Source organism: Nothobranchius furzeri, chromosome 6 (assembly GCF_043380555.1).
Source record: "Nothobranchius furzeri strain GRZ-AD chromosome 6, NfurGRZ-RIMD1, whole genome shotgun sequence".
In the NCBI taxonomy this organism is placed as follows: Eukaryota; Metazoa; Chordata; class Actinopteri; order Cyprinodontiformes; family Nothobranchiidae; genus Nothobranchius; species Nothobranchius furzeri.
In genome coordinates this window covers 80,445,254-80,472,594 of record NC_091746.1, presented here as the reverse complement: position 1 = coordinate 80,472,594, position 27,341 = coordinate 80,445,254, and the positions used below count along the sequence as shown (strand labels likewise).

The window sequence follows — 27,341 nt, the reverse complement described above, 5'->3', positions numbered from 1 at the left end:
GGTCAGTTTTCACCTACACATTGACCTACATGCCACCGGTCATCTACAGACATGAATCTGCCTCTGAGCGTCTCTTAATCTTCCAAGCTACAGGAAGAGATTCGACACTGCGTGTTTACACTCAGATTGTCAACATCATGCTCCCTTCTCAAGGTTCTTCTCTGCCAAGCCTGTCTGCTTATCTAGGCTGTCCTGCACAGAATAAAGGACTGAACCATTATAATAGTAAATAATCATATGGTTGAATGAACAATAATGGTTGATGAATAATAATAATGTTTTCATTAATCTGTGCTTAAATTAATAAGGTTGATTAAACTGTGCTTGAATTACTGAAGTTGAAATGAATATTATTATTACAATGAAAGATTGATATATGATAAGTAATGTTTGGTTTAACAAGTGAATCATTATCTACACTCAGACACAATGTCCATTAGAGATAAATTAAAGTTAAAGTAATTTCTGCACGTAGATCTTCTTACCCACAAATCAGAGCATTCTGTATCTGAAAGAGGCGTGATGTTCTGAGGTTTGTTGTTAACACTTCTTAACATGGCACGTCCCGATTGGCCAAGAAAATCATAATATGAGAATATTAAAACAGAGTCACTTGCGGAGTGAATCATCATTCCAGCATTCTGTGAGATTCAGCATTCTGTTAGTGAGCTAACTCTGACTGGCCATCGGAGGAAAACTCTCTAGTCACCGCGCCTCTTGACAAGCTTTCGACAAGCTAAAAGCTGCCTACAGCTGACACAGCAAAACGGTTCCTTCAGCTATTCAGGAACTGCTGTTCTAGACGCAAACGATTTCATCTAAATGTTGCGATCCGGGAGACGACTCTGGATCGACCTGGTCGTACTGCAGTCTTTTCTACGAACTTCGGTACCTTGGGGTCACCCGACCCCCACGACATCTCGGATCTGAAAGGGAGTCTAGATATGAAGTGTGTTTGATCCCTGGTAGAGCAAAGAATCCTATAATCTTCTGATTAAACATCCAAAGACCAAGCAGGTTGATATTCTATATTTATATAGCCTATGTTTTGCGGATTTTGTCCATATGACCTCTGCTGGGTGTCAACATGTTCAGATTGTTTTCCATACATTGCACATCTCCGTGTGGCTTGGATGAAAGAGATGAAAGGACAGATTGACTTAACTTTTACTTAACCTGAAGCAAGCGAACTAAAGAGTGAGTGGTTGACAAATAAATCAGACGCCAAACAGCAAAGAGCAGCTGGAAAAGAATTTTGTGGAAAAAAACATGGGATAAAATAAGAACAAAAACAGAGGCAGATTAAGCTGATTGGAAGATGGTCGTGGAACACGTGATGACCATAACAAATCAGAGAACTGGCTGGAACATCAGTCAGTAATTGGTTGATTTTCAGGGTTGTTACAACAAGCCATTCCATTGGAGGGCTGTGAGGGCAGTAACATGTAAATTAGCTTACATTTCTTTGCTGGTGGATTTTAGAAAGTAAACATTTGTAAACAGCAAAAATGAGTTTTTCAGTAAACAAAGTTTAAAAAAATATATCAAATATTTTTGATAGAAAAACAGTTTTAGCCATGAATGTGGAATAATGGTTAACTTAATTATTGTCAAAACTCCAAATACTAACAAAAACAAAAAATTGGAGGGCTGTGAGGGCAGGCTGTTGTAACATAGGGATTTAAGCCAGTGAAACCTAAACATTTTAAAAATATTCACTACAAATTAAATATGCAGTTATAGAAGCCACCAGATATCAGTTTTTATTTTTTAAATTGTTTTATTTGTAGTTTTATTTACACACTTTGTAAACAACAACAACAACAACACACACACACACACACACACACACACCTTCATCATCATCATCAGTCCCCTCTTGCACAACATGTACCTTTCTTTGTTGGTGGTTTTCTGAAAGGTAACAAAGGGTATATAGGACAGTATACAGGATATGATTTAAATGCAATCCTTGTCTATACTGATGTCACACAATGTCCATCCTCATTCAAGAATCTGAGTAGCAACTCCTCCTCAAACATTCCTGAATATTCAGAACTTGCCCTGCCTCCAACATGCCTCCATCTAAATAGGATAGGTTATCCAGAGTTATCTCTGTAGTTATGCTGCTATAGGCTTAGACTGCTGGAGGACACACTGACCACTTTTCACACTCTACCACTTTCTTCTACAATCTGCTCTTTAACTGTACTATTTCCTGCTGTTTCAGCTGTTTACTTTATTTTCTCTCTAAGTGTTTTTCTCCCCAGAAGAAGCTACAACGATGTTCTGCTGAGCTGTGGTGGCCTCATGGAGGGGGCCATCGTCTTAGCACACTGCTGCTAACCACTTAAACATTCTCCCTCTCCTAATAATAACTTTTTGCTTTACTTGACGTTGGATGTGCTACTACTAGTTTATCTGTTTAATTATAGATTCACTAGGATAAATACAATAAAGTTTATCTCTCACCAAATAGAATATTTACTAAGTAATCACGGTGTAACCATGGACACATTGCTTGGTGTGTGTGTGTGTGTGTGTGTTTGTTTGTTTGTTTGTTTGTTTGTGTGTGTGTGTGTGTGTGTGTGTGTGTGTGTGTGTGTGTGTGTGTCTGCTCTGTCTTCTCGATCCCCAGTGAATCATGGTGGATGGCTGCTTATACTGAGCCACGGTCCTCTGGAGGTTTCTTCCCGTTAAAAGGGAGTTTTCCTCTCCACCGTCGCTATATGCTTGCTTAGTATGAGGATTGCATCAAGTCATTGACACTAGTCTGGGTTCGATTCCAGCTCCCGCCAGGGGTATCCTGCTGTTGTGTCCTTGGGCAAGACACTTCACCCAACTTGCCTGTGTTAGTGGTGGTCAGAGGGGCCAACAGCGCCAAATGGCAGCCCCGCCTCTGTCAGACCTCCCCAGGGCGGCTGTGGCTACAAGTAGCTTACCATCACTAGCAGTGTGTGAATGTGAGAGTGTGTGAAAAGCGTCTTTGGGTGACAAGAAAAGCGCTATATATGTTCAATTCATTATTATTATTTATTTATTTTTTAATTAGAAAGACATTTTAGCTATAAACATGATTCAAGTACTGCAACTACTAATTGTTTATTTAATTATTGTCAAAACTCTAATAATAATAAAAACAAAGCATTAAAAGACCAAAATAAATTATATCTTTGAGTGATATTTTTCATGTGTGTTGAGGAAAACATTTTTAATTTTAACAAAATCCAGATTAGAATCACAATATGGTCAAGCTGAAAATCTAATTTGATGATAAATCTCTCTTGAATTTCATTCATTCTGGAACTGCAGTTATCACGTTGTAACAATGTAGCAGCAACGTTGTTATTCAAAGTGCCGAATAAGTTACAGAGAGGACATTTAACAGAAGTTGTAAAGCAACTTTTGGAGGACGTTGTAGTGTGACGTTTCAGCAATGCACCAACAATGTCCCCTGTGGAACATAGTAACCTAAGTTACTAGGGAAGGCTGTTGTTGGTTTATCCTCCAGCTAACAGCAGAGAATGTCTCAACTAGTAGAAGCTAACTGTTAGCATTAGCAACTCTACCACACGGCAGAACACCTCCAGTCTTGTGTTAGTTGTGGAGATAAAACATCAACATTAGCTTCGCAGAACAGAGTCAGTGGTAGAGTCATGTTGCTGTTAGCCAATCCAAGGCGAGATGACCAAATATCAGGAAATAAGACTCCAAATCCTGTTGTCTGAAACTCACCTCTGATGTGGCTCAGAGTTTGACTTACTTCATTCTTCAGACCACTGCATTGATTAAATAACAGTGTTGGGAGTAACACGTTACACAAGTAATTACAAGCTGTCATGTATTTTTTCTGTAATGCAGTAATGTAAGACATTACAGAAAAATAAATCGGTAATATTTTACCCGGTACATATCAGGAACACGCGTTAGAATGCCTTTTTAACCCGGAATAAAGGGGTGGGTTTTCTTCAGGGTTTTAATTATGCAGAGCCCGAAAAAAAAAGGAACAGTTTCCGTCTCCAGGACTTCTTTTGAGTGGAGGGTGAGAGAGAGACCGCTGATCGTTCATGCGCTCTCGGCTGCTTTCTGCACACACCGCACTCAGTAGCATTCTCCAAGTCACACCACCAAAAGAAAACAATAAACACGCAATTGTTCATTGTCACTGATATTCTCTGCTTCTTTCTCTTTTATTCGTGCCTGACGCACTCTGCCTCAGTGGAGTTCAGAACCTGTGGCCCCGGTGAGTTGGCCTCACTGCTGCGAGTGCGCATTTCGCTAATTTTGTGGCGGGCCGATCCCTGAAGTACTCAGGTAAAAAGTAGCTTGTGACGTAAAAAAGTAAGAAATTCAGGAAGCAGTTTTTCTGGAGAACTGAGAGGAGTTGCAGGAGGATAAAAGACAGACATGACAGGAAAATATATGCTGGCTTTGCTTTTGAAATTTCTCTCTTTCACTGGAAGCAAAAACAAATCAAGCAGAGGACTGGGATTCAGTCCTCATACAGAGCTGGTGTCTCTAAAGACAAGAATCTTTAAAGAATGTAACCCTCTCTGGCTCAAAACAAGTTTTGATAAAAGGGCGAACAACTATGTCCTTCAGGGGTACTTCTGAGTTAAAACGTGCTCATGAAATACGTATGTGGAGTAACCAGGTAGGTAGGTTTTAACGCTGCAGCGCCTGCCTCCAGAGGGTTAACTCATTTATTTCAAAAGAGCTTTTGTGACATCGGTGTGTGGTGTCATTTCTTCTGGAGGTTTCGGACTGGTCACCTGGAAACAGCCTCTGCACCTAAACTTCACAGAGAACTCTTTTAAACTGTGGTTTAAAACTAGCTGCTGTGGGTTCAGTTTCAGGACGGGTCTTTTTATCTACTCGTGTAAATCCAGTCGTTGTCTCTGGAGACCTGTGAGGCGGTCGGTTACTGCATTACACATCCAGGTATTTCTTCATTGCTGAAACTAATGTTGTATCATTGTGTTATTTCTCAGGTGAATCCAGCACAAGAGAGCCAGGTATGTTTCATTATGTTTCATTACAATTTGCAGAAGAAAAACCGATGACCTGCAGGCTGTGCTCAGGAACTATTTGGTGGTTTAAAACCCCAATTCAACCTGTTAAAGTTAAGTGTCAAGCAGGGAGGCGTTGGGTCCCATTTTAAAGTCTTTGGTACGACTCAACCAGATTTCAGCCCTGATCTCCCGGGCCAAGGGTGGACACTTTGGACCATTCCCATCTGTACCTGGTCGGCCCTGCCCGGACAGCATAGTTTGCTTACATATCTTGGTGGGCTGCCTTTTTTCAGGGTGCAACGAGACTGTTTTTCAGCCCTCTTTCTGAGGGGGTCTGCTTCAGGCTGACCAGGGCTAACACACCCACTGCTGACAGCAAATTCACACCTTCCATTAGAGCAAGCCTCTGATTGGTGGGTAGAATCAGCCCACATGGGCTTAAGGCATGCTCAATTCATTATCATGCTGATTACCTAGAAGCTGAAAATGTCTCTGACTGCATTCCTTGCATACCTAAGCAAGGATATGTGTGGAATCAACCGGGCCAGGCTGGGGCCGACTGGAGCTATCCGGGCAGGGCCGACCAGGTACAGATGGGAATGGCCCAGTACCACCAGGCCACTGAGAAGGTTTTGTTGAGCCAACTGTTATTCGATTAATCTTATGGTTTAGCCTCTGGTAGAGATGAGACTGCCAAGGACACAGGCGAGGAATAAAATTATGTCAAATACCAAAAACTGATTTAATCTAAAGGGGAGAAAAAACACACACACATTTTTAAGTGCAGGAAGAACGTCTCATGTGAGGGCAGAGTGCAGAAAACCACTAACAGACATGAAACTTTCCCTTCTTGTTGTCTCTGTCATGAACTTCCGTTTGTCTTTGGAGACAAACTTACTTCTGTTCCTTCCACCAACAAGCACGGCTCCATTTTAGTCACTGGTTTTAGGACAAATGTAGAATTTTCGTGTTAAATGGTAAATGGCCTGCATTTGATTTAGTGCCTTCCAGAGCCCTGGAACACTCCAAGGCACTTTAGAACACAATCAGTCATTCACCCATTCACAAACACATTCACACCCTGGTGGGGATGAACTACGATGTAGCCACAGCTGCTCTAGGGTGCAATGGCGCCACTGGTCCCTCCGACCACCATCAGCAGGCAAGGGGGTTAAGTGTATTGCCTAAGGACACAATGATAGTGACAAACTGAGCAGGGCTCGAACCTGCAACCTCCTGATTACGACACAAGCACTTAACTCCTGTGCCACCGTCACCCCCAAAAAGAGGTGCAATATGTAAAAATGAAGTAAGAATGACATCCTGTGGTCAAATTTGGTTTCTGCAACCTGCTTTTCTAAACAAAAGGTTGCAATCTTACTACTTTTTAGTGAGTTTAATGGCTGTTGCCAGTTATGGGTTAGCTCCAGAAGATGGTAGACAACGAGCGAATGCGAGTCATACATGATAAGTAGATGAAAATCAGAGGTGTGGACTTGAGTCACATGACTTGGACTCGAGTCACTATTTTAATGACTTCTGACTTGACTCGATAAAATCTATAAAGACTAACGACTCGGATTTGAATGCCAATGACTTGCGACTTGAATCGACTTGCATCTGTTGACTTGATGATGACTTGAGCATATTTGATACTTTAGCAGAAAAGTGGCACGACATGGACCAAAATCTTAACTAATTCTTCGCTCTGGGTTTGATCTTGTACTGCTACATGCTGCAGCACTTTGTTTATAATCAGTTTCAGTTGCACTTCCTGCTTGTTTGAGCAAATAAATGAAGCTTTAAGAAGCTTTATTTCTGGAATTTATTTATTATCATTGTCATTAAATTGAAGTTGGACAGATGAGTTGATTATGACTTGAAAATTCAAAGTTAAGGACTTGGACTTCCGCATCATTGACTTTGGACTCGACTTGGACTCGGTTGTCTTTGACTTGACTCAATACTTGACTGGAAAGACTTGTGACTTACTTGTGACTCGCAAAGCAGTGACTTGGTCACACCTCTGAAGAACATTGACATATCTGGTGTTAGCACTCCTGGGTGTTTTTCGGTAGTATGCCTCTGGCATTAGAGGAAGTGTGGCTGTTTGCCATCTTGCTGTTATTGTTCTGAACGACTCTATCATGGTTTTTTCTCTATTTAGATATTTGACCCACATACAAGATGACTCTCAAGAGACCAGGAGATGTATTAAAAAGTTTATTAGAGAGCGGAGGCAGGGATGGGCTGGTTCCGGAGCTAGAGATTGGATCACTGGAAGAAATAACACATGAAATGATGATCGGGACGGGGAGATATTTATGTAGATAGTGGGGAGAGTTCTTACTGAGATTTGGTTGTAGCGGAGCGTGGGAGAGGTGAGCCGGTACCGGGGCTGAGGGTAGATGTGGAGGTTCGGAGCAGTGAGGCGGGTTGTTGGAGGGTGAACAGGAGACGCACGGTAGGAGAACAGAGCCAGGGAGGATTCAGCCGTGGTTCAGGAGACCCGGGAGCTGCAGAGGCTGGTATGAGACTTCCACACAAAGGTGTAATCCAGAACGGGTTCTAGCAAAACGTCACACTTGACCCATTTTTCACTTCACATTCAACACCTGGTGTAAATGAGGGGTCACATAAGACTAACACTTCTGTTGGCATCATTTCATGTAGAGAAAACGAGAATGTGAAGACAACAATTAACACAGTTGCCTGGGAAGCTTCGATAAGTTTTTCAGGCCATGATGTTCTCTGTTGTCCCTCCTCCCATCCCCACACCCAGATGTTTTCATTTGTAATCAGCACACCTGTCCTCACTCAGTAATCCCCACTCAGAATATTTACTCCCTGATTTTTCTTTCTCAAGGTTTCAACACACCCTGTGTGTTTATCCTGCAGGCTTATGAGTTCCTCTTTTTCCTTTAGTCTTGGCGTTTGAAAGTATTAAGATCCTGAAACTTCTTTGCTGCATTTTTGGTCCCACACTTCATGATTTGTGATAACTATTCTTCTTTTCATCTTTTCTTTGTAACGCATTCGTTCAGATTGTAGTGATAAAATATCAGAAATGGCCAGCTTTCCAATCTAAACATACCAATGTGCCTTTAGGGAAGTTTCATCAACAAACCTATTCATTGGCATCACGAGGACACTCCTACAACCCTGTATATATACACAAACCAGAGCTGAGGTGATTCAAACAAGGTCGCTTTTCAGAGGAACTTTGGAACTTTCTTCAGCAGAGGTAAGGACTTCAAAAGGGCCTCAATGCTGCTAATTGTACCCACCATCCAATGCCTCAAATCACCGCTGCTGATCGTCTCCCTTCATTTACCAGGATCTATCACGAATGAAAATGATGAAATATGAAGTGACCGTGTTCACCTCTGATCGGGTCAGTGCCACCACCTTAAACAATGTCTTCATTAAGCTGGTGGGAACAGATGGAGAAAGTGAACGCAAGCTGCTCATAAGCCTGAGAGGAGCTTCAGCCTTCGTCAGAGGCGCTGTAAGTCTAAGATCATTTACAGCAACAGGATGTGAGAAACTCTTTAAAGTTTTTATTTCACAAACTCTAAACAATTTCAGTGTGACTGAATATTTTCTAAATTTTTATAGGAGGCAAGTTTTACTGTGTCCTGCCCCAGCTCGATTGGGAAACTGGTGATGATTGAGGTGGACAAACAGCCTCTCCCGCTGTTCCCAGCAGACTCCTGGTTTCCTGCCAAAGTGGAAGTCCGATCCCCCGAGGGAGACTCATTTACCTTTCCAATCTACCGCTGGATCACTGACAGTAAGACGTATCTCTTCAGAGAGGGAACAGGTCGGTGGAGCTGCACTTGACACCAGTTTCATCCCAGTGTTCCTCATCATCACTTCTAAATCTTCCTTTCTCCTCTTTTCCAGCTCTAAGAGTCTTTGAAGACCTCCACAGGCTTGGCCAGTATAGTCGAGAGCAGGAGCTTCTGCAGCGTCACAAAGACTATTGGTGAGAGTTGTCTACATTTTACCAACACTCACAATGATGTAAACCTCCTGCACTCTAAAAAAAAAAAAAGTAAGATTTGGACTTTATTGTAATAAAAGAACAAGAGACTAAATTATTTTTTCCCAGCTGGAACGTTTATGTAGAAGGAATTCCTCACTGCATGAAGTCAGACAGCCCGCAGTCGTTGCCATGTGAGGTCCGCTTTTCCTTCACCAAAGAGAAGGAGTTTCTCTTCACGGCATCAGCAGGGTGAGTTCCTGATAATTCTGCCTCATTCCTGCCTACTGGCTGTTTTACATGGAGGTGCAGCAAATAACAGCCGCAGAGATAAACCACAGCAGCCTACACCTGACTTTGAGAAGTTCCAGGATTAATACTTTGAGGTCTTGACCAGAGGTGGAAAGAGTACTAAAATGTCCTACTTAAGTAAGAGTACCAATAATTTGATAATTTTTTACTCAAGTAAAAGTAAAAAGTATCATAAATGTACTCAAAGTAAAAGTTACTTGGTTACATTTTTGTCAGCGTAAGGATGGCTACATCTAAGTAGTGCAAAATCACAATGCCAGATCACAGTTCGCTTGTGTGTGTGTGCGCGCAGACACACACACACACACACACACACACACACACACACACACACACACACACACACACACACACACTGCCGCATTTTAGAATCGTTTGAATGACTAACTGCTTTTGTAATACTTTAATCTCTTGTTCTGGAGAAAAATAAAGAAACCATCTAAATCATTTCACATCTGTGGCATCAAGAAGCATCTTCTGAGTTCAAACACAGGGATGGAGCACAATGTTTACAACTGAACAGTATCAGGATGTTTTAACTCCCAGAGGCCTGCAGGTCTTCTGTTTTATGAGCAAAGTGCTGAGAATCCGCTTATGAGCGCTAAACGTTATTTTGCCACTTCCGTGCGGAGCGGTAGAGAAACACGTTCCAAACACTGAACCGAGTCCAGCTACTGAACCGAGCAGAATTCTGATGTAACACCGGTGCGTGAAGGTGCGGGTTCCAACCCACAGGGAGGAGGTAATCACCAAGTGGATCACAGGGACCGAACTGATGTTTTTGAGCAAAAGTGCCGTAAAAATGGCTTTGTCCTCACAATCAATGGTGACCCCCCACCCACCCCCCCCACCCCCCCACACGGTTTAGACGTGGTGCCCATGCAAGTGTCTTTCTGTTCCGACGCTGCTACACGTAATAGTTTTAATTTATTAAGCCTATAATTTATTTTTACTCCGTAACGGATATGATTTAAAATGTAGCAAATTACAATTCTTTTTTAAAACCTACTCAAGTAAAAGTACAGATTTTGAAAACGACTTAAAGTATAATTACACAAAAAAGCTACTCAATTACAGTAATGTGAGTAAATGTAATTTGTTACTTTCCACCTCTGGCCTTGACCTTTTGTAGTTGTACTACAACATTTAAAAGGATATATTTCTCAGGTCTATTTAAACTTAAGGCTCCAAATGAAACATTATCAGCTGCTTGGGGACATCTAGATGATTTTAATTGTGGCTAATTTAAAATCTGTACAAAACAGTAAACTTTAAGTAAATATAATTTTTGTTTTCACACATTCAAACAACTTCTAACTTGTTTATACAACTTTGTCTTTTACCCTAAAAGGCTTTGTCAAATTTATCAACTAATCTTCTGAGATTTGTTTAACTTGCTCCTCCAGCAATTGCATGAACATACTCATGATGCATTGTGGGTATCTTGATCTGCACTAATTGTTTGAATGCTGTTAAGCATTCAAACTATTGTTTTCCTGTTTCTCTTTATTCTTCTTCTTCTTCTTCTTATTCTGCTTCCGTACACTTTTTGAACCGCTTCTTCTCCTTCAAATTTTGAGCTATTTCAACTATTTTATACCAAAACGTTCAGCTCGTTAAGCTCTTTCCGGCTATTACTTTTGGCATTGATATCTTTAAAATTTTTCGAGTTATTAAGCTTTTTCTGCAAAAAAATTCCCATTGAAATGAATGGGATTGGTCGATTTTCAGCAAATTCCTATCACCTTTTTGACCTAAAACTCTACTGGGTTCCTTTTAACTCAGAGACTTCATTCAAAGTTTAACAAACTCACAAGACTTTCCTGTTTAACATATTAAAGAGGCTTTTTGATATCTTTTACGCTTTTTCTAAAATCGCAGGTAGAAGTTGAGGTACGACTTGAAATTTTCAGAAAAATTCACAAAAGTTATAATGGGGAAAGATAGGAGCAGTGACCCTCCCTTGCTCCATTTCTGGCATTGTAGCAAGAGAACCGTAGGTCCGATTGAAATGAAACACACACTGGCTTACAGCTAACAAAAATACCTTCGTTTTGAGCTATAATCCATGACTGTACTCCAAACATTGTGGTCGTACGGTTAACTTGTTTGAGAAAATTCAAATTTAAAAAAATGTCTCTCCCCACTGTAAACTGAAGATTCCGCACTCTAACTTTTGAACTTCACATCTTCTGTGAACAACTCTTTACTACCCCCAGACCGTTTGGACTACCAAAACAAATTATAACCCAAAAAGTAGGAATTTTTGTCAGCTTTTCAGAATGGGTTTCATTTTCTCTGTAGGTGTTACCGTTCTTTAGCTACAAGCCTCAGAAGGAGGAGAGACCCAGATTCTGTCTCATTGAAACCCATGTTAAAGGAAGAGAGATTTTCTCCTGAGATCGGCTTCACACAGCTAAAAGTTTCTCGTCATAGCTTCTAGACAATTCATGGTAGGCACATACAAATCGGCACAGATGATCATCAAAGTCTTCTGCCACTCACGCTTTTTGAATTTTTCAAATCGGTGCAGTACTTTTCGAATGGTGATGAGAAGTTTGACAGGTCCAATTTCACTTCTGAAGGACAGATTTTAAGGCTTCTCTCATTAACAGGAGTACAGCTGCAGGCCTCCAACAGCCAAGGGGAAAAGGCGGGAAAACAGTGCTGCTCTCTGATTGGTTGAGAGTGTTCAACCATTTTCTGTCCAATCAGGATCCAGCACCCACACAAATGACACATCAAATCGACCAGTTTGGTCTCAGGAATCTTGTATTCAATTTTAAATGCGTTATCTGTTACCATGGCAACACAAGAAGCTACATATCACTTTAATCAAGTCTCATAGGAATGAATATTAAAAAGCTGAATGTTGAGCCAATAACAGACTCCTGTTTTTGATCTTTTTGAACCATTTGTACTTCAAACTAGAAACATGTTCAATTTGATTGACCGTCAGAAGATGGGAAAGTGCCCCGCTCCCTCCCAGCTCCCTGATTGGTTGAGAGAGGTCAATCATCTTCCGGCTAAATGGAATAACACACCCACGCATGTGAGGCATCAAATCGATTGGCTAGGCCTAAAGCCTGATTTATGCTTCTCCGTCTGCGTCAATGCGGAGACACGCAACGCCATTATCCGTCCTTGCGTAGGGCTCCGGCAGGCACGCAAGTACGTACGGAGTCGAGCCCACTTTTTCAAACATCCGTCGAACGAGACGGATTACGCAAGCTTGTGATTGGTCAGGACGCCGCTGTTGTTTACAGCGCCGCCATTGCACCCTCAAAAACATAAAGAGAGCCGAGAATAACTAGAGGCAGACACGGAGAAGCTTGACGAATACCTCACGAAAAAACTCTAAAAATGTGAACGTTTAATTCTCCCGTGATTGGAGGAGTGAAAAGATGTGCAGCAAGCGTTTTATTTGTGGACGGAAATGACAGGAAACGTGGGTTTAGAGGTGGGGAGCGCATGAAGCGGTGGGAGAATGAGAGACAAATATGTCCATGTTAAAAGTCTCTTATATACACAAAAAACACAATATAAACACACTATCTTGGACCGATACATGACAGGATACCACAGAACAGCTCTCCGCCCTCTGCTGTCCTGCCGGGCAATTGCTTTGCAACACTCTCCAGGAGACGGAGAAGTATGAGAGCAAAACGCTTCCGTCAATCCGTGCGTGTCTGTCCCTTGCGGAGCTGACGGAGAAGCATAAACCAGGCTCAAGGAATCCATCCATCCAACCAACCAACCAACCATCCATCCATCCATCCATCCATCCAGCCAACCAACCATCCATCCATCCATCCATCCAACCAACCATCCATCCATCCGTCCTATCCCTGCATCCATCCATCCATCCATCCAACCAACCAACCAACAATCCATCCAACCATCCATCCATCCATCCAACCGACCAACAGACCAACCATCCATTCATCCATCCATCCATCCTTCAATCCCTCCATCCCTCCATCCATCCAAGCAACCAACCAACTAACCAACAGACCAACCATCCATCCATCCATCCATCCATCCAACCAACCAACCAACCATCCATCCATCCATCCATCCATCCAACCAACCAACCAACCAACCAACCAACCAACCAACCATCCATCCAACCATCCATCCATCCATCCATCCATCCATCCCATCCATCCCAACCAACCAACCAACCAACCAACCATCCAACCATCCATCCATCCATCCATCCAACCGACCAACCATCCATCCATCCATCCATCCAACCAACCATCCAACCATCCATCCAACCAACCATCCAACCATCCATCCAACCAACCAACCAACCAACCAACCAACCCCATACACTTAAAACTAAAGTAGAAGCATAGCTGACATTTTAACGCTAGTCAGCTCATTTTAACAGTTTTGCTTAGTTTCAGCTTCAGCAATTAGTTTCTGAATTCAGCATATGATGCTTATTTCACAGTTCAGCTAAATGTAAAAATTAAACTGTTAAACTAGTCCTACTGAAATAACAGGTGTTTAGACATTTTAGCTGTCCAATTTTTTAAACAGTTTTCACAGATTTGTTTTCTGCTATTTAGGATTAGTTTTCTTGATTCTTCACTTACTTTTTGTGCTTTTTTTCTGCTTCTTTGTGCTTTTTGCTTTCACATCTTTCACTACGTTCAGCTCATTTAACAGTTTAGCTTAGTTTCAGCTTACTTCAGCTATTCAACAACTTCAGCAATCCGTTTCTGAATTCGGCTTATGCTACTCATTTCACAGTTCAACTAAAAATTAAACTGTTAAACTAGTCCTACTCAAACAACAAGTGTTTAGACCTTTTTGCTGTCCAGATTTTTAAATAATGTTCAGATTTCAGTTTTCTGCTGTTTAGGATTGATTTGTCCGGTCTTCACTTTTTGTGCTTTATTTACATTTTGGTGCTTTTTGCTTCTAAATCTTTCAAAACATTCAGCTCGTTTTAACAGTTTTGCTTAGTTTCAGCTTCAGCAATTAGTTTCTGAATTCAGCATATGATGCTAATTTCACAGTTCAGCTAAATGTAAAAATTAAACTGTTGAACTAGTCCTACTAAAATAGCAGGTGTTTAGACATTTTACCTGTCCAATTCTTTTAAACAGTGTTCACAGATTTGAGTTTTCTGCTATTTAGAATTAGTTTTTTTGATTCTTCACTTACTTTTTGTGCTTTTTTTTTTTTTTTTTGCTTCTTTGTGCTTTTTGCTTTCACATCTTTCACTACGTTCAGCTCATTTAACAGTTTAGCTTAGTTTCAGCTTACTTCAGCTATTCAACAACTTCAGCAATCTGTTTCTGAATTCGGCTTATGCTACTCATTTCACAGTTCAACAAAAAATTAAACTGTTAAACTAGTCCTACTCAAACAACAAGTGTTTAGACCTTTTTGCTGTCCAGATTTTTAAATAATGTTCAGATTTCAGTTTTCTGCTGTTTAGGATTGATTTGTCCGGTCTTCACTTTTTGTGCTTTATTTACATTTTGGTGCTTTTTGCTTCTAAATCTTTCAAAACATTCAGCTCATTTTAACAGTTTTGCTTAGTTTCAGCTTCAGCAATTAGTTTCTGAATTCAGCATATGATGCTAATTTCACAGTTCAGCTAAATGTAAAAATTAAACTGTTGAACTAGTCCTACTACAATAACAGGTGTTTAGACATTTTACCTGTCCAATTCTTTTAGACAGTGTTCACGGATTTGAGTTTTCTGCTGTTTAGAATTAGTTTTTTTGATTCTTCACTTACTTTTTGTGCTTTTTTTTTGCTTCTTTGTGCTTTTTGCTTTCACATCTTTCACTACGTTCAGCTCATTTAACAGTTTAGCTTAGTTTCAGCTTACTTCAGCTATTCAACAACTTCAGCAATCCGTTTCTGAATTCGGCTTATGCTACTCATTTCACAGTTCAACTAAAAATTAAACTGTTAAACTAGTCCTACTCAAACAACAAGTGTTTACACCTTTTTGCTTCCAGATTTTTAAATACTGTTCAGATTTCAGTTTTCTGCTGTTTAGGATTGATTTGTCCGGTCTTCACTTTTTGTGCTTTATTTACATTTTGGTGCTTTTTGCTTCTAAATCTTTCAAAACATTCAGCTCATTTTAACAGTTTTGCTTAGTTTCAGCTTCAGCAATTAGTTTCTGAATTCAGCATATGATGCTAATTTCACAGTTCAGCTAAATGTAAAAATTAAACTGTTGAACTAGTCCTACTAAAATAACAGGTGTTTAGACATTTTACCTGTCCAATTCTTTTAGACAGTGTTCACAGATTTGAGTTTTCTGCTATTTAGAATTAGTTTTTTTGATTCTTCACTTACTTTTTGTGCTTTTTTTTTTTTTTTTGCTTCTTTGTGCTTTTTGCTTTCACATCTTTCACTACGTTCAGCTCATTTAACAGTTTAGCTTAGTTTCAGCTTACTTCAGCTATTCAACAACTTCAGCAATCTGTTTCTGAATTCGGCTTATGCTACTCATTTCACAGTTCAACAAAAAATTAAACTGTTAAACTAGTCCTACTCAAACAACAAGTGTTTAGACCTTTTTGCTGTCCAGATTTTTAAATAATGTTCAGATTTCAGTTTTCTGCTGTTTAGGATTGATTTGTCCGGTCTTCACTTTTTGTGCTTTATTTACATTTTGGTGCTTTTTGCTTCTAAATCTTTCAAAACATTCAGCTCATTTTAACAGTTTTGCTTAGTTTCAGCTTCAGCAATTAGTTTCTGAATTCAGCATATGATGCTAATTTCACAGTTCAGCTAAATGTAAAAATTAAACTGTTGAACTAGTCCTACTACAATAACAGGTGTTTAGACATTTTACCTGTCCAATTCTTTTAGACAGTGTTCACGGATTTGAGTTTTCTGCTGTTTAGAATTAGTTTTTTTGATTCTTCACTTACTTTTTGTGCTTTTTTTTTGCTTCTTTGTGCTTTTTGCTTTCACATCTTTCACTACGTTCAGCTCATTTAACAGTTTAGCTTAGTTTCAGCTTACTTCAGCTATTCAACAACTTCAGCAATCCGTTTCTGAATTCGGCTTATGCTACTCATTTCACAGTTCAACTAAAAATTAAACTGTTAAACTAGTCCTACTCAAACAACAAGTGTTTACACCTTTTTGCTTCCAGATTTTTAAATACTGTTCAGATTTCAGTTTTCTGCTGTTTAGGATTGATTTGTCCGGTCTTCACTTTTTGTGCTTTATTTACATTTTGGTGCTTTTTGCTTCTAAATCTTTCAAAACATTCAGCTCATTTTAACAGTTTTGCTTAGTTTCAGCTTCAGCAATTAGTTTCTGAATTCAGCATATGATGCTAATTTCACAGTTCAGCTAAATGTAAAAATTAAACTGTTGAACTAGTCCTACTAAAATAACAGGTGTTTAGACATTTTACCTGTCCAATTCTTTTAGACAGTGTTCACAGATTTGAGTTTTCTGCTATTTAGAATTAGTTTTTTTGATTCTTCACTTACTTTTTGTGCTTTTTTTTGCTTCTTTGTGCTTTTTGCTTTCACATCTTTCACTACGTTCAGCTCATTTAACAGTTTAGCTTAGTTTCAGCTTACTTCAGCTATTCAACAACTTCAGCAATCCGTTTCTGAATTCGGCTTATGCTACTCATTTCACAGTTCAACAAAAAATTAAACTGTTAAACTAGTCCTACTCAAACAACAAGTGTTTAGACCTTTTTGCTTCCAGATTTTTAAATACTGTTCAGATTTCAGTTTTCTGCTGTTTAGGATTGATTTGTCCGGTCTTCACTTTTTGTGCTTTATTTACATTTTGGTGCTTTTTGCTTCTAAATCTTTCAAAACATTCAGCTCATTTTAACAGTTTTGCTTAGTTTCAGCTTCAGCAAATAGTTTCTGAATTCAGCATTTGATGCTAATTTCACAGTTCAGCTAAATGTAAAAATTAAACTGTTGAACTAGTCCTACTACAATAGCAGGTGTTTAGACATTTTACCTGTCCAATTCTTTTAGACAGTGTTCACGGATTTGAGTTTTCTGCTGTTTAGAATTAGTTTTTTTGATTCTTCACTTACTTTTTGTGCTTTTTTTTTTGCTTCTTTGTGCTTTTTGCTTTCACATCTTCCACTACGTTCAGCTCATTTAACAGTTTAGCTTAGTTTCAGCTTACTTCAGCTATTCAACAACTTCAGCAATCCGTTTCTGAATTCGGCTTATGCTACTCATTTCACAGTTCAACTAAAAATTAAACTGTTAAACTAGTCCTACTCAAACAACAAGTGTTTAGACCTTTTTGCTTCCAGATTTTTAAATACTGTTCAGATTTCAGTTTTCTGCTGTTTAGGATTGATTTGTCCGGTCTTCACTTTTTGTGCTTTATTTACATTTTGGTGCTTTTTGCTTCTAAATCTTTCAAAACATTCAGCTCATTTTAACAGTTTTGCTTAGTTTCAGCTTCAGCAATTAGTTTCTGAATTCAGCATATGATGCTAATTTCACAGTTCAGCTAAATGTAAAAATTAAACTGTTGAACTAGTCCTACTACAATAGCAGGTGTTTAGACATTTTACCTGTCCAATTTTTTAAACAGTTTTCACAGATTTGTTTTCTGCTATTTAGAATTAGTTTTCTTGATTCTTCACTTACTTTTTGTGCTTTTTTTCTGCTTCTTTGTGCTTTTTGCTTTCACATCTTTCACTACGTTCAGCTCATTTAACAGTTTAGCTTAGTTTCAGCTTACTTCAGCTATTCAACAACTTCAGCAATCCGTTTCTGAATTCGGCTTATGCTACTCATTTCACAGTTCAACTAAAAATTAAACTGTTAAACTAGTCCTACTCAAACAACAAGTGTTTAGACCTTTTTGCTGTCCAGATTTTTAAATAATGTTCAGATTTCAGTTTTCTGCTGTTTAGGATTGATTTGTCCGGTCTTCACTTTTTGTGCTTTATTTACATTTTGGTGCTTTTTGCTTCTAAATCTTTCAAAACATTCAGCTCGTTTTAACAGTTTTGCTTAGTTTCAGCTTCAGCAATTAGTTTCTGAATTCAGCATATGATGCTAATTTCACAGTTCAGCTAAATGTAAAAATTAAACTGTTGAACTAGTCCTACTAAAATAGCAGGTGTTTAGACATTTTACCTGTCCAATTCTTTTAAACAGTGTTCACAGATTTGAGTTTTCTGCTATTTAGAATTAGTTTTTTTGATTCTTCACTTACTTTTTGTGCTTTTTTTTTTTTGCTTCTTTGTGCTTTTTGCTTTCACATCTTTCACTACGTTCAGCTCATTTAACAGTTTAGCTTAGTTTCAGCTTACTTCAGCTATTCAACAACTTCAGCAATCCGTTTCTGAATTCGGCTTATGCTACTCATTTCACAGTTCAACTAAAAATTAAACTGTTAAAATAGTCCTACTCAAACAACAAGTGTTTAGACCTTTTTGCTGTCCAGATTTTTAAATAATGTTCAGATTTCAGTTTTCTGCTGTTTAGGATTGATTTGTCCGGTCTTCACTTTTTGTGCTTTATTTACATTTTGGTGCTTTTTGCTTCTAAATCTTTCAAAACATTCAGCTCATTTTAACAGTTTTGCTTAGTTTCAGCTTCAGCAATTAGTTTCTGAATTCAGCATATGATGCTAATTTCACAGTTCAGCTAAATGTAAAAATTAAACTGTTGAACTAGTCCTACTACAATAACAGGTGTTTAGACATTTTACCTGTCCAATTCTTTTAGACAGTGTTCACGGATTTGAGTTTTCTGCTATTTAGAATTAGTTTTTTTGATTCTTCACTTACTTTTTGTGCTTTTTTTTTTGCTTCTTTGTGCTTTTTGCTTTCACATCTTTCACTACGTTCAGCTCATTTAACAGTTTAGCTTAGTTTCAGCTTACTTCAGCTATTCAACAACTTCAGCAATCCGTTTCTGAATTCGGCTTATGCTACTCATTTCACAGTTCAACTAAAAATTAAACTGTTAAACTAGTCCTACTCAAACAACAAGTGTTTACACCTTTTTGCTTCCAGATTTTTAAATACTGTTCAGATTTCAGTTTTCTGCTGTTTAGGATTGATTTGTCCGGTCTTCACTTTTTGTGCTTTATTTACATTTTGGTGCTTTTTGCTTCTAAATCTTTCAAAACATTCAGCTCATTTTAACAGTTTTGCTTAGTTTCAGCTTCAGCAATTAGTTTCTGAATTCAGCATATGATGCTAATTTCACAGTTCAGCTAAATGTAAAAATTAAACTGTTGAACTAGTCCTACTAAAATAACAGGTGTTTAGACATTTTACCTGTCCAATTCTTTTAGACAGTGTTCACAGATTTGAGTTTTCTGCTATTTAGAATTAGTTTTTTTGATTCTTCACTTACTTTTTGTGCTTTTTTTTGCTTCTTTGTGCTTTTTGCTTTCACATCTTTCACTACGTTCAGCTCATTTAACAGTTTAGCTTAGTTTCAGCTTACTTCAGCTATTCAACAACTTCAGCAATCCGTTTCTGAATTCGGCTTATGCTACTCATTTCACAGTTCAACAAAAAATTAAACTGTTAAACTAGTCCTACTCAAACAACAAGTGTTTAGACCTTTTTGCTTCCAGATTTTTAAATACTGTTCAGATTTCAGTTTTCTGCTGTTTAGGATTGATTTGTCCGGTCTTCACTTTTTGTGCTTTATTTACATTTTGGTGCTTTTTGCTTCTAAATCTTTCAAAACATTCAGCTCATTTTAACAGTTTTGCTTAGTTTCAGCTTCAGCAAATAGTTTCTGAATTCAGCATTTGATGCTAATTTCACAGTTCAGCTAAATGTAAAAATTAAACTGTTGAACTAGTCCTACTACAATAACAGGTGTTTAGACATTTTACCTGTCCAATTCTTTTAGACAGTGTTCACAGATTTGAGTTTTCTGCTATTTAGAATTAGTTTTTTTGATTCTTCACTTACTTTTTGTGCTTTTTTTTGCTTCTTTGTGCTTTTTGCTTTCACATCTTTCACTACGTTCAACTCATTTAACAGTTTAGCTTAGTTTCAGCTTACTTCAGCTATTCAACAACTTCAGCAATCAGTTACCAAATTTAGCATATACTGCTAATTTCACAGTTCAGCTAAATGTAAAAATTAAACTGTTGAACTAGTCCTACTAAAATAACAGGTGTTTAGACATTTTACCTGTCCAATTCTTTTAAACAGTGTTCACAGATTTGAGTTTTCTGCTATTTAGAATTAGTTTTTTTGATTCTTCACTTAATTTTTGTGCTTTTTTTTGCTTCTTTGTGCTTTTTGCTTTCACATCTTTCACTACGTTCAGCTCATTTAACAGTTTAGCTTAGTTTCAGCTTACTTCAGCTATTCAACAACTTCAGCAATCCGTTTCTGAATTCGGCTTATGCTACTCATTTCACAGTTCAACTAAAAATGAAACTGTTAAACTAGTCCTACTCAAACAACAAGTGTTTAGACCTTTTTGCTGTCCAGATTTTTAAATAATGTTCAGATTTCAGTTTTCTGCTGTTTAGGATTGATTTGTCCGGTCTTCACTTTTTGTGCTTTATTTACATTTTGGTGCTTTTTGCTTCTAAATCTTTCAAAACATTCAGCTCATTTTAACAGTTTTGCTTAGTTTCAGCTTCAGCAATTAGTTTCTGAATTCAGCATTTGATGCTAATTTCACAGTCCAGCTAAATGTAAAAATTAAACTGTTTAACTAGTCCTACTAAAATAACAGGTGTTTAGACATTTTACCTGTCCAATTTTTTTAGACAGTGTTCACAGATTTGAGTTTTCTGCTATTTAGAATTAGTTTTCCTGATTCTTCACTTACTTTTTGTGCTTTTTTGCTTCTTTGTGCTTTTTGCTTTCACATCTTTCACTACATTCAGCTCATTTAACAGTTTAGCTTAGTTTCAGCTTACTTCAGCTATTCAACAACTTCAGCAATCAGTTACCAAATTTAGCATATACTGCTAATTTCACAGTTCAGCTAAATGTAAAAATTAAACTGTTAAACTAGTCCTACTGAAATAACAAGTGTTTACACATTTTAGCTGTCCAATTTTTTTAAACAGTGTTCACAAATTTGAGTTTTCTGCTATTTAGGATTAGTTTTCTTGATTCTTCACTTACTTTTTGTGCTTTTTTGCTTCTTTGTGCTTTTTATTTTCACATCTTTCACTACATTCAGCTCATTCAACAGTTTAGCTTAGTTTCAGCTTACTTCAGCTATTCAACAACTTCAGCAATCAGTTACCAAATTTAGCATATACTGCTAATTTCACAGTTCAGCTAAATGTAACAATTAAACTGTTAAACTAGTCCTACTAAAATAACAGGTGTTTACACATTTTAGCTGTCCAATTTTTTTAAACAGTGTTCACAGATTTGAGTTTTCTGCTATTTAGGATTAGTTTTCTTGATTCTTCACTTACTTTATGTGCTTTTTTTCTTCTTTGTGCTTTTTGCTTTCACATCTTTCACTACATTCAGCTCATTTAACAGTTTAGCTTAGTTTCAGCTTACTTCAGCTGTTCAACAACTTCAGCAATCAGTTAGCAAATTTAGCATATACTGCTAATTTCACAGTTCAGCTAAATGTAAAGATTAAACAGTTAAACTTGTCCAACTGATATAACAGGTGTTTAGACATTTAAGCTGTCCAGATTTTTATACAATGTTCACAGATTAAAGTTTTTTTTTTTTTTTTTTTGCTATTTAGCATTATTTTTCTCTATTCTTCACTTACTTTTTGTGCTTTATTTGCTTGGTGGTGCTTTTTGCTTCTACATCTTTCAAGACATTCAGCTCATTTTGACAGTTTTGCTTTGTTTCAGCTTCAGTTAAGCTGTTCAGCAGCTTCAGTTCAGCTGTTCAGCAGCTTCAGCTTACAGTTTCAGCTATCCAGCATTCAAACAGCATTTGTGCAATAAATGCAATTTTTCTAGTTTTGATCTGTTATTTAATGATGAAATAGATTTCATGCGTTTTATCCTGTAGGCTGACTGAGCTGAAACTGAAGGGTCTGGCTGATAGCAAAAAGAGCTGGACTCATCTTGATGACATCAACAGGGTGTTCTGCTGCAAAAAGACCAGCATGTCCGGTACTGTAACCTGGCTAACTGTATAATGTGAAGTACACAAATAAGCCATGGCATTAAGGTCATTGGCTATTGGTTCCACTTGTGTATGATTTACATTTTTTAACAGGGATCTACGGAGATCAAAGTTTTCATCTTTAAGTGAAATAATTTATTTGAAACATGAAGCCAAATTCCTTCTGTTTCACTATTTGTCTCCATGTGCAGTTGCAGCACAAGAGTTAAATTACACTTGTGTTTCTACAGAGTATGTCCAAGAACACTGGAAGGAGGATGCTTTTTTTGGCTTCCAGTTTCTGAACGGTGTCAATCCCATAATGATCAGACGCTGCACAGCCCTGCCCAGTAACTTCCCTGTGACCGACAGCATGGTCTTCCCTGATGGTCAGGCTAGTCTAGCTGAGGAAATGCAGGTGAGTTTCTGTTATGAATTGTATAAGTGTTTATAAAATGTCAAATTCTTATTTTTTAAACATTCCAACAGAAAGGCCACATTTTCTTGTGCGACTACAAGAACATGGACGGAGTTCAGGCGAACATCGTCAACGGGAAACAGCAGTACTTGATGGCTCCGCTCGTCCTGCTCCAAAAGACGCCAGATGACAAAATGATGCCGATTGCAATTCAAGTGAGACTGGGTTTCTGGGTTTCTGGAACTTTACTGCAAACCATAAGATTTAAATTTGTCAGTTACAAGAAAAGATCCACAAAAGTGAACGTGTCTAGGCTGTTGAAGCTGCTAGACAAGACTGTTAAGCCTCATGCAGAGTCGGACTATCGTACTAAAAAATAAAACCTGCTCTTAGAAAAATCTGTATGAAAAGCAAACTGTCATCAAAAGAACCTTTTCAGTTTCATATCCAGCCCGTAATTAAAAATGTGTTGTCAGCAAAAGCGCTCTTCACATAAAACTGTACATCTGTTGTAGCTGAAGCAGCAGCCGGCAGCAGACAACCCGATCTTCTTACCGACTGATTCCGAGTATGACTGGTTGCTGGCGAAGATTTTTGTGAGGAGTGCAGATTTCAGTGAGCATCAACTCAACGTTCACCTGATGCGCACTCACCTGCTGGCTGAGGTTTTTGCCGTGTCACTGCTGCGTAACCTGCCCATGGTGCATCCTCTGTACAAGGTAAGTGTCCCCAGAGCATGAACTTCTCAGTCTTCTGAAACTGCAGCAACATCCAGAAAAAAACCTGAAAGCTACTCTTGTGTTTCTAACACTTCTCTCTTTCTCATCAGCTTCTCCTCCCTCACACTCGCTACACGCTGCAGATCAACTTCTTGGCTCGATTGAGACTAATATCAAAGGAAGGTGTTTTCACTCTGGTATGATGATGCATTTGACGTCTTGTATCTTTTCATCTGTTTCTTTTTAACATTTGCTACATTTCTTTAGTTTTCATCTTCTGGTGGAGAGGGTATGATGACCATCCTGAGGAGATCACTGTCCTCTGTGACGTACAGGTCTCTCTGTATACCTGAGGACATTAAGGACCGTGGGCTGGAAGCCATACCAAACTTCTACTACAGAGATGATGGACTCAGACTCTGGGATGTTATCCACCGGTAAAGTTCCTATTCGGACCTTTTCTAAATCTCATTGAAATGTTCACATTTTGTATTATGTTTGTCAATATGATGCATGTCTAAATCTTAGAAAATTTTACACAAAAATTGGCTAAATAATTTGTTTTTGGTGCTTGATTCCTTTAAACCAAACTGCTTTTGAACTCTTAAGATGCCTTGTAATGTTTTATTTGCAACTTTTAAATTTTCTACATGGAACCAAGTGCTCTAGAAAACCGTTAACAGTTTTAGACCTTAAACTTTTCTCAAAAAAGCTTTAATTTTGGGTTCACTTTAGGATATATAGGATATATTTCAAGTTGTTTTCACTGATGTATTTGTACTATGCCAAGAATACAGGCCAGGTACATAGAATTATACAGAGTCACTTTATTTGTCATTGAACCAGTGTCCCAGTACAATGAAACAAGGTTTCAGTATAACCTTTCCATGAGCAGGCATACAGCATATAACACACGTGAACAAGAACAGGCTGACTGTGGGTATGCAGTCACTACAGCACTCCGATAAAAGAAACTGGATATAAGGGGGAGGAACGAGATGAGAGAAACATCCCCAACAGAGGACAGAGCTGGGGTACAAGAAAATCACCTCAAACTTAAATACACACATATTAAGGTAGTCGCTACTTAATTGAACGTGTGGGAGGGGCAGGCATTTCTCATACAAGAGTAGGTAGCTACCCAATGTGGTCTTCAGCCTCCACTGCCCAGGAGTTGGAAGAGTTCAGGGGAGGAGGAGCACATTGAAACCATGGGAGGGTGTGTGGGTGTCTGTGAAATGTTGTGTACTGGTGCATGTGTGTTGCGTCAGTATTGAGTCAATGATCTTTCTCCCAGTTCAGTCAAGTGTCCGTCGTCTAGGATGTAATAAAGACTTCTTGCAAACTGATGTTTACAGGCCCATGTATGAAACTGGTGTGGGAGGGAGCAGAGTATCTATTTGTATCCATCTCCATGGGGGTTTGAAATTCTTCAGCCTTCAAGGCCGACATTGGGGAGCCAAATTCAGATAACAGCAATTGGATTGGAACAGTCCAGAGATTTTTTCCCCCTCTGCCTTATGTCCTCCTGCGGTCTTGAGGCGACTCCAGGGAACTCCAAACGGACCAATCAGGGGATCCATTTCCACCAAGCCGAGCCAAGCGGTTTTCCATTTCGCTTGCAAGTTCTGAAACCACAGCCATTTTTTCTGCTCAGAGCAACCAGCTTATGATCCAGCTTGTGTAAAGCATGAGTCAGATTTACAGCACAACACATCCCTTCATTGAGCTCAAAACTTGGCAATTGCTCCCAACAACTTCAGAATATTCCAATACACCAGGAACCCACCTGCTCCAAACAGCAAAAACCCGTTTATCATGAATCTAATTACATAATTATCTTCTACGTCCTTCATGGACAGCAACTTACAATCTACCACTCACTTAAAGGGGCATTATGGAAGTTTGACAGTTATTTTCGTTAAGGAGTGTGCACGTACAGCATGCACACCTCGTGCACGAGCCTACTATTGAAGCTGCCGTTATGCTTTTGGCCTGAGGGGGCAATCGCGAGCATAAAAATTCAAAACTCCGTAAAGCCCCTTTAAGTAATCCATTACGTATTCAACCATGTGCTTTCTGTCGGGGCAGAAAGGCTCTCCCTTACCCTTACCAAACGTTAAGTCAATTTTATCAGTTGTCTTTAGAGACCATCTGACCAGATCCATGGTTAAAAAAATCCAGAGACTAATGAAGAGGAGCGCTCCAGACAGACAGGATGGAGAGCAGCAGGCAGGACAGGGTTGGAAAAGTGTGCACTTGCTTTGAGAACAGGAAGTGATGAGGCATACATTGGGAAAAGATGTATTTTTAGGAATGAAGTCGATAAATTTTTTGACAATTTTTTTTTTTTTTTTTTTTTTGCTATAGGTTTGTGCAGAGAGTCCTTGGCTATTATTACAAGAATGATCTTGAAGTTCAGAAGGACTCTGAGTTACAGACGTGGATTTTAGAGATTTTTGAACATGGATTCCTATCCAAAAGGAACACGGGTAGGTTTGAACCATTTGATGCATAATGAAGTGCATTTTAGTAACTCCTTATAAAGATTGCACTGAGCTCAATTTAAAGAGGACTTAAACTAGAGATGTTTGAACAAAAAGTTAAATATTCTTATTGCCTGACATGAATGGAAAAATAAATAAATTTGTCCGATGTTTATGAAACAAAACTGAACTTTACCTGGATCCAGATTCTGTCTGCATAATTGTGTAAACAAAAACCTGACTTTGGGCCACCTAATTGTTGGAAGGTCTTAACTTTATTTATCAGGCATTCCTGAAAGATTTACCACAGTGGCCGAACTAATCAAGTTTGTTACCATGGTGATCTTCACTGGCTCTGCCCAGCATGCAGCTGTCAACTCTGGACAGGTGAGTTTTTTTGTTGACCGTATATAACCAGTACTGGTCTGAATCACATCCTTTAGCTGAACAAACACTACGCTGCTGTGACGTGATGCATTCCCATACACACAATCTATATGTTGCCACTCAACTATCCCTCTTTATAGATTATTTCATAGCGGTCTAGGGCACTAGCAGCATAAATGAACACAGCACATTCTTTTTCTGCAGTACGACTTTGGAGGCTGGATGCCAAACACTCCCATCTCCCTGCAACTTCCTCCACCAACCACTAAGGGACAGACAACTGAGGCCACCATGCTGAACACACTCCCAGATGTCAATGTAACCGTTCAGGGCATGGCCACTCTGTGGCTGCTCAGCCAGCAGTCCACTGACTTTGTGAGTGTGAAAACAAAATTAACGTGTGTGTGTGTGTGTGTGTGTGTTGTTTGACAGGGAAATGTTGGCGTGCCTTATTAGGGCAGCTATAACATTTTCTGCAGCTGTGGAGTTCAAAGTCTGTTTGAACATTTAAAGTGAAGTGGAGGGAAATCTGAGTGTGTGTGATCTCACCAGGTCCCTCTTGGCCAGTACCCTGAGGACCACTTCACTGAGGAGTCTCCACAGAGGATGGTGAAGGGCTTTCAAAAGGAGCTTGAGGTGTTGAGTGCAGCCATCAAAGACAGAAACGAACATCTGGAGGTGCCGTACGTGTACCTGGATCCGGTGGAGGTGGAGAACAGTGTGGCCATTTGAGTTTTCAGTAGTGTGAAACAGATGTTTGTGAACAATGGCTTAAACTAAATATATTGCATATTAAAACTTATCATCCCAATTGTGTTTTTTCCATTATTGAATGAAATGCATTAATGCTCAGAGGGACCTTGAGAAAGGAACATGAAGTCTTGACAATCTGAGTGTGAATGGTGTCGAATCTTCCTGCAACTTTGAAGATTAACAGACACACAAAGGCAGAT

The 27,341-nt window shown here is 38.8% G+C and overlaps 1 protein-coding gene across 2 annotated transcripts; it reads left to right on the top strand.

Moving 5' to 3' along the window:
* Nucleotides 1–4,810: 4,810 nt before the first annotated feature.
* On the top strand, nucleotides 4,811–27,199 carry LOC107375272 (polyunsaturated fatty acid lipoxygenase ALOX15B). Of its 2 annotated transcripts, none has more exons than XM_054744816.2 (16): nucleotides 4,811–4,941; nucleotides 8,121–8,256; nucleotides 8,350–8,520; nucleotides 8,631–8,835; nucleotides 8,919–9,000; nucleotides 9,127–9,249; nucleotides 22,283–22,386; nucleotides 22,630–22,796; nucleotides 22,868–23,011; nucleotides 23,312–23,515; nucleotides 23,626–23,712; nucleotides 23,783–23,952; nucleotides 25,886–26,007; nucleotides 26,288–26,388; nucleotides 26,593–26,763; nucleotides 26,941–27,199. In XM_054744816.2, the coding sequence occupies exons 3-16, from the start codon at nucleotides 8,362–8,364 to the stop codon at nucleotides 27,118–27,120; spliced, it is 2,019 nt and encodes a 672-aa protein (XP_054600791.2). In that variant the 5' UTR covers nucleotides 4,811–4,941; nucleotides 8,121–8,256; nucleotides 8,350–8,361; the 3' UTR covers nucleotides 27,121–27,199. The 2 variants fall into 2 exon arrangements, with proteins under 2 accessions (XP_054600791.2, XP_054600792.2); XM_054744817.2 differs by lacking the exon at nucleotides 4,811–4,941 and adding an exon at nucleotides 4,998–5,015.
* Nucleotides 27,200–27,341: the final 142 nt, after the last annotated feature.